The 22,621-nt window shown below is 41.4% G+C and overlaps 1 protein-coding gene across 2 annotated transcripts in view; it reads right to left on the reverse strand.

The window, feature by feature from the left end:
- Window positions 1-22,621, reverse strand: part of KDM4C (lysine demethylase 4C) — a 279,255-nt gene that overhangs the window by 73,900 nt on the left and 182,734 nt on the right. For both annotated transcript variants that reach the window (XM_018564061.1, XM_018564060.1), the window contains exons 13-15: window positions 6,581-6,756; window positions 5,467-5,680; window positions 271-347 (exon numbers count right to left, since the gene is read on the reverse strand). In XM_018564061.1, coding sequence (XP_018419563.1) covers window positions 271-347; window positions 5,467-5,680; window positions 6,581-6,756 — 467 coding nt within the window. The remainder of the gene's footprint in view (window positions 1-270; window positions 348-5,466; window positions 5,681-6,580; window positions 6,757-22,621) is intronic.

The following is a 22,621-nucleotide window of genomic DNA, read 5'->3' on the forward strand; positions in this document are numbered from 1 at the left end:
TGTTCATATGAAGTCTGTATGTAATTCATAAAACGGATACACTGTGATACTAGATTACACAAATTTGTGTTGTTCACAGAGATGTCCACATTACATTGCTGCAGCTTATTATGTGATAAATCTTACTGATTTGCATAGTCATTTGGTGGTTACTGGGGAGATTCTCTCTTTAATAATAGCAGGCTTGTAGTCAGTTCCTGGCTGTTGAATATCGCTTCTTTCATGCTATTCTGTCATGCTTGGAGTCTAAAAATAAATGATGCAACTTACTGCTGTCCAAACTCCAATTCTACATCGAGAACACATCCATCCATCATGAATTTCATGGGAAGGAACACCATAACAACCTGTAATGAGAGAACTCAGTTAATTAATGAATTCTGCCCCTTTTGGTCTCTGCATCTTCAAGAAACTCAGCGGTGTATGGAGCAAGAACACGACAGGCTTAAGGGGAAAATAACCAAGACAAAGTGTCCTTGACATTTCAGACAAATATCTAGTATTTAGACTCCTAAAGTTTTCCCCAGTAAGACAATACACTAGTAGAATATAATGACAACTATATTGTACATGTTGTATGGTAAAATACTGCATGTAAAACCTCTATTATTAGGTCATATGCGATAGCACAGACTACTTACTAAAGTAAGACACAGTAGACAGTTTTATCTTTCTGCCACATACGTACTTCATAATGGTTGTGTCTCCCAACATTATTAATCATGTATAGGCATTACAGTTTGTCCGGGGCAGTATTACTACAATGCTGCACATACAACTGTTAACACAGCAGAAAGAGTAGATCTAGCTTAATGCATCGACTACTGTAGAATTTTTACAAAACCTTGACTTGTCACAAAAAGTATTGTTACCTTCAGCAAACTTTCAGTGCATTTGCCATCTGATTTCATAAGGAGATATTAGAGGAAAAAAAAAGCAATTCAAAGCAATTTCCAGCATTAGCGGGTAAGCTTTAAAGGAGAATTATGGGGAGAGTGAAATACACTCACCCTCATAATTAGAGCCGACGTCAGCTCTATAGATCAAGAACTGAGCGATCACATACCACTGATCGCAGAGTTCCCGTTCTTCCAGCACTGACTGGAGGATGAACGGGAGAGGGGGGCAGTTACAGCTGGCTCTGCCTCTAAAGAGGCAGAGCCAGCTGTCAATCAGGTGGCGGGGTGAATCTCAACAATATTGTCGGGGTCATTCCCCACAGTGCTGTAAGCATATAGCGTGCAATAGCCCACTATATGCCGAGTTGTGGGTCACAGGAGGACATAGTGAATGTCCTCCTGAGACCCTAAAGAGCACTATTGACAAATAAGGTTGGGCCATAGTTCTCTTTAAAAAAAATCCTGATCACTTCATGAACTGGACTTATCATTTAGGTGAGTCCACGCACTCATCACTTTAAAAGGAGAAGTATTAGCAGAGAAAAATTTACTCCGCTCACAGCCGTCTCTGCAAATAGTGGTCACTGTCAGTCACCGCTCCCCCCACAGTTATTTCCTAACCTCTCTGTTACTCCAGAGGCATAGACAGGGGAAGGGGCGGACACAGCTAAGTGTCCGTGCTCTGTGCGGCAATGTGCTGTCAGCATACTGGCTGCTATATGCTGAGTTTGGGTCACAGGAAATGTGCTCGTGTGACTCAAAAGAGAACTAAAGCCAAAGTTATCTTTTAAAACAATGGCCTTGTGATTTACGTATGACCACTGCCCCCCTCCTGTCCTGGAATTTGTTAAGCTGGCAAAGGCAAATGTTTCTTCTGTCCAGCTCTGCAACAATGAATGAATTTGTTTTGGCAACAAATCCCATTATTTAAATAAGCATAGTGTAAAATAAGTACATGAAATTTATCTCATGTCCTCATTTTACATTCTTTGTGCAATAAATGGCCTGTGTGTACACTACAATCCATTCATAATATTTCCCTGAAAGGCCCAAGAGCAACTGATAAACTTAGTTCAGTGAGCCTAAAAATGAAAGGGAGGAATCCTGTCCTTTAAAGCATAAGCTTTAGTTATCATTTGCTTAATTTATCTAGTAATAGTGAAACAAGATGCTAAGCACCCCTGGTGGAATCCCACAGGAATGATGAAAAGATTATCCAAATGATGGATAGAGGCAGTGGCCAAAAGGTATAAATGGAGTGTCTGCAGCATAAACAAACAGTGCAGGGAAATATCTTTGGGATGCCTCAGAGCAGGACAAAAGAGGAGAAAGGGTGTCTGAGGTTGCAGATTCACCTATAAAGAATCAGAAAAGGATGTCTCTTCTCAACCCGTGTAACCATATGACCCACATTTGTTCCTGGTCAGTAAGTCGTAACCCGAGTTGCCCTGCAATGGAACGTACAACATTGCGGTACTGCGCGTTCCAGTGCGGGCGAATGAACTGTGGATGGGAGGGTGTGTTTAGAGTGCCATTCAAATTAATGGCAATGCAACACACCTCCCGCACCAGAATGCACGGTAATTGCGATTTTGTGGTAAGGTGCGTTAATCGCACGGGACTGTACGACTAACGCACTGTACTAGTGTAAACGGGCCCTAAAAAACATTGACAGACGCACACAACCACAGACACAATCTCACAGACATTCTCTCACACACATACACACTCCCCACAAAAATTTACATTTTTGTCCTTTTTTTAAAGATCCATCCAGTCTCCCTTTCTTACAAGAACTGGAGTGGATCCTCAGCCTAGGGTCCAGTGTGGGCTGCTGTGCTGTGATGGAGCTCCATCCATATATGCATTGCTTGTACGGTTCCTTGCAGCCCCATCCCACCCCACCTCAAGCTGGCACTCAGCAACAGGCAGCATATTTTGAATGGCTGCTTGGTGTGAAAAACTGATATTCCTGCCCCAGGGGGAGGCTGAGGAGCCTCTCACCTAGAAAAGTGGAAGGCATGCGGGGATCCACTGAACACGGGGTCACGACCCACCAGTTGAGAACCAAGGGTCAGAGCATCCGTTGGACAATGACAGAGAGGACCTGGGGTGAGCATGCCTTCAGAAGTAGATCGCCCAGACACTCCACAATGTGAAATCCCTGAGACTGCAGAGTCACAAAAACTAGAACCAATACTTTGGTTAAAAAAAACCTGGCGGCTAATGGCGGGCTAATGGGAATATGTGTAATTGGCAGGCCACAGGGAAAAAAAGTCACAAACTGGAAGTTCTGTTTTTACACCGCATAGCGCAGGAACTGCTGATATTGAGGGAAGATGGGGACATGTAATTGCACATCCTTCATTCCTATTGATGTCAAGATCTCCCCTTGTTGCAGAGCTGCAATCACAAAGATGGCAGATTCCATCTGGATTTTTTGTACCCCAAGAAAGGTGTTGAGAAATTTCTTATCTAGGAAGGGATGAACATTAAGCAGGTTGGAGTAAAACACCTGAAAGCGTTACTCCAAGGAAACCTTAACAATCACTCTTGAAGAGTGTAGTAGCTTCAAGGCACATGAAGATCCCATAATATTCACAGAGAAGAGGAAAGATTTGAAGACATAAAAGGCAGGAAAGACTAACATTCCAGTCTGTATCTCCTGGACACCATGACTATAACCCAAAAATGAACTGAGACCAGGGGGCCCATAACGTTGACAGATATCCCCCCACTTGAAGATGTGGCGATGCCCTCTCACTGAGAGGTGAGCTTGGTGCCAGATTTTGCTGGCAGAAGTCCAGGGCTTGCAATGGAACTGTGTGGAGGACTTTGCCTTGATTCTTGAAAATCTATCACAGGGGAGAGACTCCTCACTTCGGGAGGATATACCCCCACCCTCATGGAGGAGGTCTTCAGGGACAGGGCTTTATGGCCCTGGACCTGTAGAGCCATCTGCACCTAGCTGGATGGATGTACCAAGGGTGAGCGCTTAAAACAGAGTCCAGTGAATGAGCACCATTACAGGCCATGTGTTCCTCTTCAGATAGGTTGTAGAAGTAGATTTAGCTAAAAAAGATATCTCAATAGAGAGAGGTTGTCCCCCAAATAAAGATGCTTGAAAAAAAAAAAGAGGATTCTTGGGGGGGGGTTGTATGGGTTGTCCCACAATTCTGCTTGACAGGGGTCCAATCACCTGAATATGCCTGGGTTAAAAGAGATTGTATCCTGTACTGTATGATTGGAAAAAAACAAACACTTTTTAAGGTATAGAAGGTATAGATAGGTGTCAAGGTAAAGAAAAACCTCTAAGCCTGTATGTAAAGTACAGCTTAGTATCTTTTCCCAAATGTGTCACACAATGAGGTGTTGCAGACTCATCCGTGAATCTGCCTGATGCAAAGGAGGTGCCCTGAAGTCGAAGTCACAGGGTATGGCTTAACGCTATCGCAGTCGGAGCCGTTTTGCTTTGTTTTTGTGCACACATGCTAAAATGCACATTTTCTGATGGCAGAAAACAAGGGCAGCCTGTTATCACATGAGGAAATGATGGATGCACACATATCGGTCTTTCGATATCGGTTCAGAGTACCGATATTTTTTTTCCGTACTCGCCGATACAAATACCGGCATCCCAAGGTACCGTGGGCCCGGCTTATCAGGATCCCGATTGCCTGGGAAGCCGGTTTTCAAAAGAACACCGGCTTCACATTCCCTTGCGACATTGCAAGACTGCCTGGTGTGCCACCCGTCTTCCTGATTGGTCAGGAGGCCAGTCTGCCTAGCAACAAGTGAAGCCGGCTTCCCAGCCAATCAGGAACCCGGGAGGCAGGTCATGACCTGCCACCAGGCTTCCTGATTGGCCGGGAAGCTGGCTCCATGCTCCCTCACGGCACTGCCGGTCAGAGGGCATCTACCTCGGACCGAAAGTTCGGTTATCGGGTTAAGTATCAGAGCAATTGGACGAGTACAAATACGTGCCTAAATATCGGTGCATCCCTAGTGGAAATAATCGGGCAGCTGTAAATCACTAGAATCACTTCCATAAGAAAGCCAACAGCCGGCTGTGAAAGTGTAAACAAACTCATATCAGCTATAGTCTGTGTACAAGCCTGCACTGCTGAAGACGTATGCCATACTTCGGTGGCAGCAAAGGGGTTTGACCTACAGACGAAGACGAGGTATAGATTAATTTAATAGAGCCAATATTTTCATTTTTAAATAATACCCAAATCTCTGCATTATCCAGGTTAATCACAAGGTAATGGATTGCATACACATTTAAGAGATATTGTAGTTTATGAACATAGTGCTACTTTTAGAGACAAGACTTTAAGACAGGATAACTAAGAAAAACTAGAGACAAAAAAAATCCATTTTTATTCTAGTTGTACATTCATTCAAAATGATTAAATGCAATGGTAAATACTACTTGTGTAACTCCTTGACACTATGTTAACATCCATGAACACCAGTTTTGATACCAAGACTGAAAGGGCCAACACTTGAAGCCAATAAGGGTCTATTGCACTATTGAAACTTTTCAGGCCGAATATATACTTACTCGCATGAACCTGTACGCAACACTTTGTGCAGGTAATAAGCTGACTTCTGCCATCATCATCAATAAAGGAATTTGGTGGAGAATATTCTGTGTTGTCTTCACTGTATATGAAGCACATTTCTGGGATCAAGGGCTTCGTTTTTTTCTCCAATGCAGGAATTTCACTTGAAACTGTGTCCCAATAAGTCTGAACATCATCATTATAGGTCTCTGACTGGAGAATAAAAAAGAAAAATGTTAATAATAACCTAAAGTGCAAACAATAGGTAAAAAGGAATTTTGCAGTATCACCAGTATTTTACTAATTTATACTAACAGTAAACAATTTCAGCTGCAGGAAACTCAATTTGCTGCTGGCAGCTTATGTAAGGTGACATCATATTGTTAAAATTACTTCAACATGTGTTGCATTAAGGAGCCTGATTCATTACAAATGGGCTGCCAAGGCACCACATGCTTTGTGGTGTGCTGCAGTTTTAGCAATGCAGCACACCGCACAGCATGGCATGTGCACAGCATTCCCCTGTATGTCAGTTCTGGAACATATTCACCAATTTTTTTTTAGTTCAGCTTATTCATACATCAGTCAAATGCATTTTGACATTAGTTGAATGGATGTAATCTCTAATCCCTGCACCGGCTGTGATAAACATACAGCATATCTCACGACCCCTTTGCAGACTTTGCCCACTGGTATGTGCTAAAAACCCAACTCTTGCTGTGCCTGCATGATGAATTCAATTTACCATAGCAGAGAATGTAGACTGTTGTGTACATTCTAAGGCTTGCCATACACTGCACTATTTTTACTAAAAAAAATAGAGCAGATTTCTCCATCAACATGTGTGTTGATCGAGGAATCTCCCGCTGTTTGCATTGTAAACCCTACCAGAGCTGGAAGCTCGTTGGCTGCCGGCTCTGTTCGTGCGAAGATTTTCCGACCGGCACCTTCGATCAGCTGATTAAGGGATGCCAGCCGAAAGAATTTCGCCTGGTTCATCAAGAACTGGCCGAAATTCGCAAAGTGTTAGGGCACCCTAACACACATCTAACAACCTGATGGTACCAGGCCCTTACTATCATAAGATAACCCATAAAGTACACATTTTCTTACCTTGTAGTAAGGCAAAAAGAGAGTGCAGATAGCACAGTATGGCTTGATTTTGGAGACAGACTCATTAAACTCTCTTTCAGCTGCAAAATTTTGCACCTTGGTTTGCCAGAGATGAAAAAGAGGTTTAGCCCAATAATCAGCTTCTTCAGTTGTTTCGCCAGCACATTCTGAAAATTCTACAACCCAAAGAAGAACAAATTAAGGTGATATGAAATTAAATCATTGCTATAGTCGCATAAAATAATTTAAAAAAAGTGGCTCCAAATTCAGAACTGAGATGTCAGGCCTCCTTCTATGCAGTATAGGACAAGATCTGTAAGCAGCACATCAACAAACTTGTTTTGAAGTGCAATGCTTTATGAACGGCCCCAAGCATTGTTTTTATTTATGTGACCATGCAATAAAGAAGAGCTTTGCACTTTGGAACAAGCTTGTTGGTGTAGTGATGACACATCTTATGCATGGTATACACCGTGACCAGTTGACCCTTTTCACCATATGGTTGACTCCAGCATGGTGTGCGAAATTAATATACTCCACTTCAATACAGGATAGATCTAACCCCCTGGTCCCCTGTTCTTTAGTTTTGCTACACAGTTTAGGTACCATTTTGCATTGTCTACATGTGGAAAGGGGGGAAAAACATTTTTTTACAAAGAAAAAAAAAAGTCCTTTTAGGCACTGGACAAAGTGATCACTGAAGAAAGGAAGCCTAAAGTGACATTAAACCCTCAGATTTTTTTTACATAAAACAATACTGTAATGTGTGCCTTACTGTAATCCATGGTTGGTTCCCTTCTCTTTGCTGCTCTTAAATCCTCATGTCTTCTCATGCTGGGCAGAAATTCCCTTTGCAGCTCAGTGCCTCTTCCTGTAGTGCTGGCTCAGGTTACAACATACACACTGACACCATGTATCCATTCCAGAGACAAGGCAGTCTGCTGCAAAACAGATGTTCTGCAGAGCATGAGAACAGATACAGATTTAAAAGGAAGAGCAGCAAAGAGAAGGGAAACAACCATGGATTACAGTAAGGCACACATTACAGTATTGTTTTATGTTAAAAAATCTGAGGGTTTATATCACTTTAATGAAATGCTTCTTTCTGGCAATATCGTATGAAAGGAACTTATAGATCTTAGGGGACAATTGGACATACAATCACAATACAAGTTCCCTCAGGAAGACAGCTGTGAAACATAAGCCCAACTCCAGTAAAAATCATTTTTTTTGTTTAAGTGATTAAGGAGTTTGCATGCTCTCCCTGTGCTTGCATGGGTTTACTCTGGGTACTCTGGTTTCCTCCCACATTGCAGAGACATGCTGGAAGGTTAATTGGCTTCTGTCTAAATTGTCCCTGTATGTATGCATGTGGGATATGGACCTTAGATTGTAAGCTCCTTGAGAGCAGGGACTGATGTGAATGTGATGTAAATTGCTGTGTAAATTGTCAGCGCTATATAAACACCTGTAATAAATAATAATAAATAAATGTTACAACCTATGTCAGGTTTATATTGTCATCTTTGTTCTTTTGGGGGATATTTCAACTCACATCCTGTCCTAGTGACCAAACAGGAAGTGAGCATATCTCACTAGCATGGATGTACAAAGACAGAGGTCCTTACTCTTCTCTACTTTAAAAGCTTTTTTGCTGTCTTTGCCCATGTTGGAGAGGTAGTAACATTGTGAAAGCAACAACTACCAATCTCCTAACCTGTCCAGCCATTTTTTCCCCAAGTGCTGTTGACTGGTGGTGTCTGCAGGGACCCACAGACAAGAAAAGGCTGGCTAAGTCATGCCTGTTAGTAGCATACAGCTCAACTCCAGTTAAGATTTTTTGGGGTTTTTAAGGGTGAAACAGTCAGAACCTTTGCCAAAAAGTGTACTGCTGTCTGTGGAAAGATTTTCTCCACTTCCTTTTCCAGTAAACCCATGACCCTGCTTTACTAAATAACTGTGCTTTTGTTACTGTCTCAGTTATTAAGTATACAGTATAGCTGTCATCTTGAGAATACACATTTTTTTAGAAAGGCAACTGTTCCAGCAGTGAAGGCTTCAATCAAAACATTATACTCGTTTGCTCACTATTTCACTGGTCCTTTAAAGAAATCAATTCAGAGTTGTGGTGGAAATAAATTAAGCTTTGAGGCTATCATTTCCAGCAAGAAACTGTCCATGTTTTACACAGGCTCTATGCATGATCACCCACTGCAACAGACTTATTCCACAAAACTCCATTCAAACCAGTTTTGAGTTTATGACCCAGGAAATAAGAACAGATAGGAAGGGTAAAGATACGGATAACCATGAAAGAAAATATTACAGAAAAAAACTAAAAAGATACACCAATAACTTAAAAAGCAGGTTTGAGAAGGTTGACAATATATGCGCTTCCTTTTCCTGGGCAGCAGCTGAGGATGCAGATTTGTAGACATGTAATAAATAAGTGAAGTGGAACATTTCTAAGGACACACTGTCAAGGACATTTAATAATTATATGTCTCAGTACTACTATTTACTAAAATATCACTAGAAATTGCTAAGCAAATATAACTGAAGATGTATTTAAAAAAATGTATCTGGTTGTCTATTTTCTATTCATATTTATTGTTATCCATTTGCATAATCTATGTTTTTTTTTAAAAACATACCCACTTATTAGCAAAAACACAGATCTGGCCTGTCTGTGTTATCTAAAACCAGAGATAAGTCTGAAATCGAAAGTTTTGCAAAAATGGAACTGCCTTAAACCATGGACTGCATGGCAGCTGCTTGATTTGTATGGATGTTCCCACACTGGTATTAGTAGCATCCATGCCTTTCCATCACTACTTGTATACATCCAATTCTTCAGAGTTGGGAAATAAGTACACATTTTAGCACAGAATATGAAGTTAATGGAGACAACCTTGTCACACCCTCTAATCACAGGTACCATGACAAATTAAAGCACAAGAATAATCACTAGAGCTCTTTTTTACCACTACTTTTCACATTTTATTAATTTGTATAGATTTCTACACCAGTGTAAACAGGGGGACATTTGTGGAAGAATGCGGGACTGAGGGATTTGATTGCAAATGAGGAACAGTTGGGAGCTATACACTTATTGCAGATTTGGTGTATACGGTTGACCTGGACCTCATAAAGAACATGTTGAGTACGAATATATTGCACTGAAAGTGTTGAGTGCATATCCAAAATGTTTCATCTGCTGCCTTAGTGGGCAACTGCTATATGCACAAAATTAATTTTTAAACAAATCTGCATCACTTTTGCTGGCAATGATTCACTGAATGCTTTCAACTAGCACTTTACCTGTAACAAAGACCAGACAGTGTGTGCTCTGTAGGACGAGAAGAAGTTACTAAGTTCAGATTCTACTGTGAAAAAATTATAAATCTCGGTAGTCACTACCTTGGTAATAATTGTCCAATAAAACAATCAGGTGTGGGAAAAGGGTTTTCAATCACCAGCCGGTGTATTGATTAGGTGTTTCTGTGTACAAACTTCACACCTAGCGCAGTGATTCTTGAATTACTATAAAGACCAGACAGTGGCTTATGATGACTGAAGAAAAGGTAACAGATGTTATGTAAAATATCAATGCTTTACTTGTGCTTTGTGGAATACAGAGTCCAAAAGACACCAGAAAAAAAAACAAGGTTGAGGTGATGATTAAAACTAAACTTTTATATACAGGTGAAACTCGAATAATTAGAATATCGTGCAAAGTTCATTTATTTCACTAATGCAACTTAAAAGGTGAAACTAATATATGAGAGAGACTCATTACATGCAAAGCAAGATAATTCAAGCCATGATTTGTCATAATTGTGATGATTATGGCTTACAGCTCATGAAAACCCCAAGAACCCCAAATCCACAACCTCAAAAAAGTAGATTATTACATGCAATCAATAAAACAAGGATTGTACATAGAACAATATCGGACCTCTGAAAAGTACAAGCATGCATATGTACTCAGTACTTGGTTTGGGCCCCTTTTGCAGCACTTACTGCAATTACTTTTGCACGATATTCTAATTATTCGAGTTTCACCTGTACCAGTGTTATAATAATGCAAGGTTCTACATTTAAACTAGTATTGTTCGAGGTTGGTTGCCCTAACCAGCGGGAGCTGCCTCAAGAGTGTATCACATTTTATTTTCTACACAGTTTCTTTGGCTTGCGTTTGTGTCATTTACTTTTCTAGTATTGTTCGAATCCTACAACAAATAGCCTTGAATTACATGCCCTTTTCAGCAGATTCTGATGTGGTTACATTTACAGTCAAATCTTACGAAATGCTCAACTCAAGGAAAAATGAAACTATGAATGCAAACCAGAGATGATGTGCACAGACCAAAAGCCCACTATTGGTTGCCATGAGTTAGTACAAATAGCTTTTCTTTTTAATTAAATCTAACTTCCTTAAATGAAACCTGCTAAGAAAAGAAAATGTGACAGTTGCTACTGCTAAGTAGGGATGAGCTTCGGGTTCCGGTTAACCATGAGTTCCACTCAAACTCTAGCAATTTGCAGTTCGGAGAAATGATGCACCAGATAGCTTAGAATGGACAATAATGGGGATTTTCTAATGTGCCAGTCCCCTCCCTATAGAATTCAGGGCTTCCAGCAGCTTTTTCTTTGTATGTGGATAGGGACAGCAGACAGAATGTTTCAGTGGGAGATAGCTACTGATAAGCAATAGGGTTGGAAGCCTGACCAGGGATTTGAGAGACTTACCTTAAAGCGCATCAAGCAGGAAAAAGGGTCAGCTTGGGGGGCTTGAACTTCACTGTAAAGGTGGCCATACACTTTACAACCCTCGCAAGACTTTTATCTTGCGAGGGTTCTAAAGTAATTTAAAAAAAACGTACGATCTGCCCATCTTGGACAGGCAGATCGTACTTGCGATCAGCAATGACTGCAATGCTGAAGGTCAGTGTGCGCGTGCGCACACTGGCCCGTTCGGCAGTTGTCAAACAAGCAGGCCACTAACCCGCCGAGAATCGTACAATTCTCTGCGGGTTTTCCCGCCTGCTTGTTCGACGGAAGACGTGCGACCGTACAGTAGTAACGGTCGCACGCCTTCCATACACTTTGCGATTACCGTACGATCGCGGGATTTCCCGTGATTCTCGTATGACAATTGCACAGTGTATGGGCACCTTTAGTCTCCTATCCCCACCCAGCCATCTCCAGCAGCAACCTTGACCAGGCAGGTGTCTTTTCTCCAGCTGCTAGAGCACGACAAAATATATTAACCCAATCATGCCCAGTGTCTCAATGTCAGCTCGGCAAAATTGATTGCTGTACATATGCTCCCATTCCAGCCGTTGGTGTCTGCCCCCTTCCACAATGTTGTAGCCAGTGCTGCACAACAGTGGCAGATATCCAGCCCATTTTTCACTCAGAAAGCTATCCCTGCCCTCCACCAGCATATGTACGAGGTAATGTACACTGGACCAAGCAGTGGGCAGCAGGGTCCATATGACTACAGACATGTGATCCAGCAAGCATGGGCATGGACAGTACAACTCTTTTATGGTGCAATTAATACAATTTAATGGCAGCTTAAAAGGATGTTGGATGGGGCACCCTGCTGGAGCTGGTGGTGTTGCCCCAATATCCTTCCCTCTACTGATGGTGACAGCTCAGTTCACCTCTACCCCCTCCTCAATAGCCTCGTCTAGTAACTATACAGAACTACCAATCCCTCCCAAGTGACCAAGAGCTTATACAATGGGCCAGGCAACAAGCTGCCATACTTTTTTGCAGCTGGTATGCCTGGGGGACAAAAGCAACAATGGTGCAGTCTGAGAAGTAAATTACCCCAAACCAGCTTATCCCAGAAAAGGTCATGTGTGACAATTGCACCAACCTGCTGTCTGTCCTTCGGCAAGAAAAGTTCACAAACATACCTTGCCTGGCACACATCCTCAACCTGGTGGTGAAGTGGTTCGTAGTTGGGTACCCTAGCTTCCATAATAATCTGCAGCAGACCAGAACAGTGTTCAGACACTTCAGGTGGTTAGACTCAGCCAGTGCTCACCTGCCAACTGCCTGATATGCGATACACCCACACTGGAACTTGACACTGGCCATGTTACAGCAGCTGCATCTGCAGCAATGGGTTGTCAAATAAGTATTTGTGTGAGTATGGTATGAAGACAGGTTCTGGGAATCCGGGGTTCTTTTTACCAAGTGAGTGGCTCCTTATTCAGGATGTGCTTACCATCTAGTCACTATTCAGAGGTGACCAAACTGGTGAGCTGTGACGAGGCAGGGATCAGCGACACAATCCCTCTGGTATTTCTGGTGTTAAAGGAACAGCAATGGGAGTTCTTATTGTCTTAGGACCCACAGAACATTTACACAACTTATTTTATCTTTCTGAGAGGATGAGTACAAGGGGCAGGCTACCTGGGGTATGTTTCACCCCTTCCAAACCCTGGAAGTTGTATGTGGGTGCGGTGAACATTTTTGAGGACATTTTTGTATCCTTTTGTCACAAGAAATTTGTAAAGAATGGGCCAATTCATGCTGTAGTGTCTGAAAAAGGACCATGGTTCCAAGGCCACGAAGAAGAGGAATCATTACTTATGGCCACCCTTTTGAATCCATGATAGAAAGTGAGATTTGGCAGATCTCATGCTGCCATCTCAGAGGGAGCAAAAATGTGCCACTTAGAAGAGGTTCTAAGGAGGAACATCTTGCTCACCTTTCCAGAGAGTGGCAGCATGCCTCAGATTGACAAGTCACTGAAAGGTGGAGCAGTGGTGGCTAACTGAGCATTGGCTACACCTGGCTGCTCGAAAGCAGTCAAAGGTAGCATCTAAATCATATAATCTCAGATTACCTTTGTTCCTGGATGGAGGCAGACAACCTTCATGCCAAAGACCCTGTGCATACTGAGCAAACACATGCCTGCTTAAATCGAGCTGTTGGGCATCCAAAGCAGTGGGCGGTTCTGTGATAGAAAAATTAATCTGCCTGTCCCAACACAGATCACTAGCTAATTTTTGTAAAAATTAACCAGTCCTGGATCAGCAATGAGTACAAAACAGCAGCAGCTGGTGCAAATTAATATTTTTTTTTTCTTGAAATATGGCCCCAAAAACCTTATTTTGCCTTACGCATTACTCATCTTCTGCTGACGCTGATGGCTATGTACATTTGTTTGTTCTGGGTGCATTATTGAAAAAAAAAGTTTGAGAGTGTAATACTACCTTAAACTTATTTTAAAAAAGTTTTTAAAAAAAGACACATGGAGCTTGATGCAGTTGTCTCATTATCTACAATCTTTTAAAGATCCTGCTCCCGTTATTAGGCCAGCTTGAGCAGGCCTGTCTCAATGCGGACCCTCAGACATACCTTAGGAGCCATGGTTTCACTCTTGAATGACTGGTCAGATTGCCCACTACTCACATTTCTTCAACTCTGGGAAACTGACCTAGCACTCCATTTAACACCGACCCAAAAGAATAAGATCCGGTTTTTTTCCCCTAAATCTTCAATTTCAAGTAGAATATAGGAATCAGGTTATATGTTGTTGACGAGGGGGTACAGGGTACCCACTTGTCCTATATGAGATGTTCTCGGCCTTGTCTCCCCTTTGTTGGAGATGTCTACAGACGGCTGGATCTCTGCTCCATATTTTCTGGGACTGCCCACCTTTACAACCTTTTTGGTATAGCATTGGGACGTGTTAGTGAAAGTCACGGGTTCGGACATTAAATCCTGCACTCTGTTACACCTTTCAAACTCTATCAAGTTGTACCAATCCTCTCTCTTGATTCATCTACTCAATGCTACATGGGCATGCATTCCCCTTAAAATGGCCATGTGGGTCAACAAGGTGAATGGCATTATGCTTATGGAAGACTTAACAGCATCTCTCCATGACAGATTTGATACATTTATAGTCACCCGGCTCCCCTAGATTGACTTTACGAATCTTCTGCTTTGGCAGGGACAGCCGATACTTGATTCTCTGGTTTGCCCGGTACAGGATCGACCTATGCGCCCCGACTAGAGCTGGCTACGGCGGACCCCCCTACCGGATGGAACACTTTCTCCCCTCCCCCCTCTTTCCTTCCATCCCCCTCTTTCCTTTCTTCTTACTTTCTTGAGTTTTATTTTATTCTGCCTCTTTTCTTATCTCCGCTCACCTCTCTTCCTTTTCTCCTCTTGCAACCTCACTCTACCCACTTCCTTTTTTCACCACCCTCCTTGATTATTTTAGCATTTAACTTCCTTTACGGTTTTTGTTTTTCTGTTATAATTAAAAAATCTGACAGCATGAGTATACACACCTTCACATTTAACTACCCTTGTTACATTCTGATTATCTGGAAACTGTTTTGTACTGTTTCGGTGTGTTCTTTTACTATTGTGTGTTTTTACTCATGTGTTTTTACTGCATGTGTATGTTATGTGTGTGTGCTCTTTTTTTCTTAACAATTTTTTTTCTATATTTCCCTTTTGAAATAGAAAAAAAGAGAGAGTCCTCAATCTCTTTTTCTGCAGCCCCAACCCTCAATGAACAGGAAGAGCTCAATAAAGAGGCTTCCTGTTCATTCACAAACTGAGGAGATCATAAGTGTTTACAATGTCCCCAGTCTTGAATGAACAGGAAGTGATGTGTAGTGCTTCCTGTTCATTCATAACTGGGGACATAGGAAATACTATCTCCTGAGTTTATGAACACCAGAGTGATCAGTCCTGATTATTTGTTCAGTACAGGGAAGATCAGCAAATATTTCACATATTTACTGATCCTCTGCTTGGCATCCTGGCACGCTCCTACCCCCTCCTGTCTGTTGCTCTTTCCTCCCCACAGCCCTCTCCTCCCTGATGGGCACAGCTGTATGCTCCGCTCAGTGTCCCTTCTGATCTAGGCCGCTGATTGTCAGCCATTGATGAAAGCTGTTCATTTACACAGAAGAATCAAGGGGACACTTCTGTTATAAGCTCATGGTTACCGAAGCGACCATGAGCTTATAGCAGAAGGTTGAATGCAGCTGATGTAAGCTATACTGAGCTGGCCAGCTGGGAAATTTTTTGTTCCAATTTATGCCTTTTGATGGGGGCAGGAAAAGGGTTAAAAAAACACTAGTAAAAGTACTTAAACATTTTGCTGGCTTTATTCTGGAAAATAACACTCTAATGTTGATTGTTTTTATTAAAAGCTGGCTGTTGTCACTTCTCTTCAAAAAGCGACTTAGTTCAAATGCTTAAATGCAAATCTGCGACAGCTGGAGAATTTGCTCAAGAAGAGAGTGGGCTAAACCACCTGGTGGCAGGTGCAGAAGTCTCATTAGGAGCTACAAAAATTGCTTGTTTGTAGTGATTGCCTGTAACAGGTATGCAACAAAATATTGTGTTAATCATTTTATCATTTTTGTCTGTCATTTTTATTTGTTTCATTACTTAAAATATTCTGTTGAATTGAAAATCAAAAACAAATTCTGATGTTTTTAAATTAAATATGGAATAAACAAAGTGGATGGCAATTACCCTGGTAGGCTTCAAGTCTTTTCAGAGAAAAGGAAGGGTACCAACAAATTTGTCCACATCTGGAAAGCAGGGCTGTGTCCTCCAATGAGAGAAATATACACTCTTGTGGATATTTGACCTAAAAATCTGCATGGGGTGTGTCATTTTGAAAATGCAGCCTACTGCAACTGCTGCAATGCGGTCTATGAATTCTATACAATGTTTTTTTTTCTTGTTTCTGTGACATATATACACTTAAATGTGCATTTTTGGAATTAAAAGCTCTATGCTGTGTGCCCTGTTTAAAAACTCAGCCTACTCCAACAGCATTAATTAGGACTATTTGGTCTGTACAATATTTCCAGCTGTTGCCTTTAAATAATACACTCTACTTTTTATTTCATGTTAAAACCTGCTGGGTTTCTGCCTCTGAAATTGCGGCATCTTAACATGTGTGCAAAAAACGCTCTGGAAGTAAAAGGGTTACTGTCCTGTACCAAAGAGTACAAGAAAGGAGTTCAGACAATTTTAGACTTATTTTGTTGCTCAATATGTAGTAAATGTCAGTCCTATCTGCCGGTATCTGTAAAAATATTGCCAGATTCTGTTTTCTCTCTTTACTGGTTCCCATTTGCTTGAATGTCTACTGAATAATACTGAACTACCTTTCCAAGTCTGACCACTTAAGCAGTACATTTTATGGTTTGTGGTGAACACCAATCAGTTTCTAGCCCGGTAAGCACATAGACAATCACAGGCTCCTTGTTGACTTGCGAATAGATTTTGTCTTAACCTAACACAAGGAAAGGGGAACAAAAACAAGTGAAAACAAACAAACCCCTGGATGAACTTTTTACAGTGCCAACAATTTTGGTGCACAGTACTTTAGCTTCTGTGTCAGACAAAACATGGCCTGTATCTCTTTACTGGAGAATTATTCTGAAAGAAACTTTAGATTGCATTCATTTCCCATGATATAAGAAATTATATATTATATGGTTCTTCTATTACACAGTATATGCACGGTATGCTGGGCATGCAACAAAGCAACACTCCCTCCAAACTAAAAATTTATATGGGCATATATGGTCATCTAACTGTTCGTATAGTGTGCATAATCTCATATCCTGCTATGAAAGTCTATCCACAGTACATGTCACTGAGGCTAGTGAGAGAATAACAGTAAATTAATTTTCCTGAAATTGTGGAGTACAAGCCCACACCTGCACCGCACTGCAAGTGGTAAACATGAAAATATTAATAATTCCATATATACCACACTCAATTAAGAAAATGTGCTTTTTATTTCTAATACCAGAAAAAGAAAACATATTCAAAAACATTATACATTTTCCTTAAAATTGACCCTTTCTCTTTCTGAATTTTTTTTTACAGAATATGATTTTCTCTAGAATTTCAGGTATTCTATAAGTGCATCTTAAAACCTTTATTTTCACCTGCTGATCCAGCCAGAAAGTCTGTTATTTTTCAGCTTTCTTTAACAGACCAAACTGTTCAGCAAAAGTGTCAGATAGAAGGTTGTGATAAACCCTTTAACACTGACAAAGGTGGCTGTAAGGGTCAGCTTTTATTCATTTATGTAAAACCTTTATCCAAAAAGGAAAAACAAATGTTGCTGTAACCACCTAAAAAGTGTTAGCTGGAGTTCGGTTTTAATTTGTTAGTCAAGTCCTTTTTAGCGCATCTAACAGTACCGTCTCCACAGTTTATAATGGCTCTGCCACAGATAACGGATTTAATCGATGACAATCACTCTTTTTATTGATTAGTGGATTCAGCTTCTCCTCTCCCCGCCTGGCAACCGATGTTTCATTGTCTTGGTGTCCTCTCTGATCCCTGCTGCTCCCAGAAGGGATCGGAGGGGACAAAGACCACTGCAGCCAGTGCCCAGCGGTGTGGAGAGCTCCAAACCTCCCCTCCCCCCACCGCTCTCCTCCCTACTGGGAGCCCACTGCGGTTTGTGTTCCCTCCGATCCCTGCTGGTCTCCCCTGCCTGTATCAGTAGAGGCAGCGGGGATCAGAGGAGACACAGACCGATGCAGTCGAAGCCCACTGCCTGCTGTCAATTAGCAGAGCAGAGACTTACAGCAGGCAGTAGGTGGGTGCAATAGCCAGCCAGCCAGCTATCGGCTATTGCAATTTGAAATAGTTATTAGGAGGCTGGCTATTGCACCCACCTACTGCCTGCTGTGTTCACATTCAGCTGCCTCCGCAGGCAGCTGTCATTCCCTGGCTACAGCTATGTACTTGAATAGCTTCTTTGAAATGGAAAGGTGACACTAGGGGGTTTAATAGACCCCTAATGTCACCTTAAAGAGAACTTATGAGCCCCCGTGTGATAGCAATGGCTCACAACAAAAATATGTGGGGTGTGATAGCAATCAAGTTTAGTAAAAAAAACAAAAAAAAATCCAAAGTTAAATAAAACAAAAAATACAGGGGGTGCGTTGCAGTGCGATTAATTTCAATTACGTCATGCAACGCTGTACTGAAATTATTTTTATACCATTTTTTGGGGACAGATAGAGCTTTTTTTGGTGGTATTTAATTTTTTACTATATAACAAAAAAAAAATTTATTTTTAGCCAATTTTTTGGTAAAATATCAAAGGCGGTGTCACGTAGGGTAAATAGACACCAAACATGTCAAGCCTTAAAATTGTGCGCGCACGCGAAAATCGCAAGAAAACACCATAGCCAAAATTGGTCATAGGCGACGCTTTAAAAGATTTTACCGCTCATCAGTTTAGTGTCATCAGTGATTGATTGCCCTAAAATTATTGCTCTCATTGCAACGATATGTAACACGTGCAGCATAATTGGAGCAATCGTCGTTTTCGCGTCCAACACATTTTTGTGCATCTTTGTGGGGGTAGGGGACTTTAAAACGTAACTTTATTGTTATCACATAGGGTGCTAATAAGTACCCTATGTAATAACAAATTACAGTTACAGGTCCCCTTTATGGAGACATCAGGGGTCTCCAAGACCCCTTATGTCACCTAGGGACCCCCAGAGAAGCTGATGAAGCACAGATCTGTACCGGAGAGTGACAGTGGAATGCGGAAGTGATGTAATATAAATCACTTCCTGCATTCAGAGACCGGGAGGAGATCGGGTACTGATCCCCTCCATTCTCAGTGCACAGAGCCACGTCGCCCGGGGCGGCGCCGCCGCTGCAAGCACTATTTTGATCGCACAGCACGGAAAGCACTGCAGGCACAATGTGCCATGCGGTTGCCGTGCGGTCGACCGCATTGCGGCCGCAGGGCGTGGCTAGGGTGCAATTAACTTCAATGGCCCGCCACGCCCCCTGCTGCCCAGCAAAAAAGGGAGCCGGCCGCAATGCGGGCAGTGCGTTCCGGGCCGGAACGAACCCTTACTCTCTCACACAATAAGGCATTCAAAGTGAACACAAGTTCGCCTTGTTTACTATCATTCACTTTGGTAAAAGAACAGCCTCAACGTTTAGTACACAACCACAATGCCCTTTTCTTTGCCAGTTATAATGATTTTAGGGTATCTGGAATGGTGAGGTTAGGCTTTAATACTTCAGGGCAACACTAAAATTTTGCAACAAGATTGATCTCACGGGGTGGATCTGGGTGAAATTTCAAAATGCAGGAAATATATATGGAGTCATTTTCACAGTTCCAAAAAATAAATTGTAAAATTAGAATAAGATCTATAACTGTAACTAGTCAGTTTCTTTAGATTTTGTATCAACTGACAGGAAGAACAGGAAAAAAAAAACTGTATAGTGAGACTTGCATTGGTTTATAGGTGTCAACACTCCAAACCACATAATAACCTTCAGACTCTTCTCCTCAAATTGCTACAAATTATTCCACTGACATTTATTCCAGAGGAAAAAAAACTATATGCAAAAACAAACTGCAAAAAAAGAAATTGTGTCCAGACATTTGCAGGCAGAAACCAGTAGCCCAGTAAATGGTGCAGAGATTTCTCCTACCTGTGCTGGTAGTGCAGAGGATGCAGCAGAAGCAGTGGCAGCAGTATGTGACCAGTTAAGTAACCACCAGGAAAAAGAAAATGACAGGTGCAGAAGCAGCATCCAGACAGTCCATGGAAAGCCCATAAATGGTGTCAAATTTAAAAAGGGGGCAGCAGACCCTCAACAAGCCTGATGTTAACACTTTAATGGACAGGATTTGATACACAGTGCACCATGTAGGGACTAAGCCCTTACCTTAGTGTGATTGCATCAGGAGGGAAGCTGCAGCCATTTAAAAAGGGACATGCCCCATTTGACCACCCTCCAGATGGGCATACCCCGCATCTTCTGGCGGGATCTGCGCATGGCCCACCAAGGCTGTCTGAGCAGAAAAACTATCTAGATAGCTGCTCTAGAGGTGACACGGCGGCTGTGAACAACATTTACGGAAACTTGCTAGAAGAATCCTTAAGCTAAAAAGTACAGAAAATTATGTGCTTCCCTCAGATCAGAGAGAAGGCATCCAAAGGACAATAGCAAAAAAACTGAGTAGGCTTGGAGCAGGAGGGATAATACGGGGCTATCCTTACAGGTTAAATTTTCCAGTGTCTAATCAACTCAAGGTAGCTGCATAACCTATTGGTTCCAGCAATAACTTCATGTGTCCTATGATGTATGATGAAGAAACACTAATACACTAGTCTTAAGTAACTACAAAATATAGAGTTTGCAGTTTATATGTCATTGGCACCTGATAAAAAGGTAAAAGATAATATCAAAAGTGAAACTATACTAAAATCAGCAGTTCTTAGGATAGGAAGAGTAAGATCCAATAAAGTCACCACTGGAAGAAGCCAAAGGCCTATATAATTCAGGGTATTTTCATTTTCAACAAATGGCTGAAGAGTGCAGTCTTCCTTTAAATCTCCCGTTCTCTGATCTTGCCATTACACTGTAATTAGAATGAGCTTCAAATATAAACCTTGCAAGTATCAATTTAAAGGAATTAGCAAGCACGTAAGTGTATGACTGCTTTCACTGATACACAGAAAATGTAAAGCTCTGCCATGTCTGACAACCAATACTTTGTAGTTTAAGAAAAGCAAAGGTAAAAGCATAGTCATCCTATTAATGACTATGACAGAACAATAAAAGCTGGTAGAGCAATGAGTAAGATGAAAGCAGACTATGAGCCACATTACAAGATTCACTTACAATGTCGAACAAAAGCAGAAAGATAAAGGTCAACACATGCTGCTCTAACTCACAAGAAAAGGAGATAAAGGAAAATGATGCCTTTTTATTGCAACAACCTGAATGCAAAGGTAGAACATGAGAAGCTATATAGATATTTTTGAAATCCATGCATAAATTCTATGCTTCATTTATAAATTATAACCAAATCTGCAAAGTAATCATGTAAGAAAATGAAGACTTTAAAATACTAACTTGTTAGCACAACAGACTAATGTTCTATTTCAACAGTTTTTGAAAAATAGAAAAAGCAGCTCTTTAGGCTTGGGGACATGGTGAACATATATACACCAACATTTAAACATACTCTGGCCTCTAGGAAAACAGAATGTGCCCAACAATAAACCACACCTATAAACGAAATACAGCAAAAAAATAAAAGCTCTGAAATAATTACCTTTCCTGAAGAAAATATTGCTCTAGTTTTCCCTCAGTCATTAGGTTATGTTTTTTCGAATGCATTTGGGTGTTAGTGGGTCGAAACATATCTGTTTTCCATTTTATTTGGCAGAAATTGAAATACTGGTTTGACAGAGTTATTATCAAATACTTTTTCCATTTGTTGTTAAGGTATGCGATCTTGTATTATATTGTCAGTGCTTTTTTCCCAACATCAAGAATACTGTTGCTCAGCAGTTCTGGCTGTACTATTAATTGTCCGCAAGTATAACCTTCTGATGTGTATTATTATTAATGTGTGAGTTGCGAGGTATTTTTTTTTGGATCGGAAATTAGAACCTACAGACAAAACTTTACTAATAATATCTTATTAATATTCTACTTTCATGTGAATAACTTTGTTTTGTGAGATATTTAGGTCTTCTTTCACATTTTGGTTGTTTTTCATGCACGTATTGTGTTGCATGTATCGCAAGTCTTCCGTCAAACAAGCAGGCTGGGTTAGTGGCGTGCTTGTTCGACAACTGCCGGACGGGCCGGAGTGCGCACACTGCCCGTTCAGCATTGCAGTCATCGGAAACCCGCCCCCTCAGCGGGCGGGCTTGCGATGATCGCAAGTACGATCTGCCTGTGCAAAATGGGCAGATCGTACATTTTTTAAACTACTTTACAACCATCGCAAGACAAAAGTCTTGCGAGGGTTGTACAGTGTATGGCCACCTTTAGATTTAACCCATTAGGAGACTGAAGCTATCATATGAGAACTTGTCAGTGCGTGGCTGCAGCTTACCTCATGGGCTTTAGGCCCTACCACAGATGGTGCAGCAATCAGGAAAGACATGCTATCCAATTTTCGAGACAGAAAGGCAGCAGTGCCTTAATCTCACACTGGAGTGAGAATCTCAC

This window comes from Nanorana parkeri, unplaced genomic scaffold (assembly GCF_000935625.1).
Source record: "Nanorana parkeri isolate BGI_ZX_2015 unplaced genomic scaffold, ASM93562v1 scaffold718, whole genome shotgun sequence".
In the NCBI taxonomy this organism is placed as follows: domain Eukaryota; kingdom Metazoa; phylum Chordata; class Amphibia; order Anura; family Dicroglossidae; genus Nanorana; species Nanorana parkeri.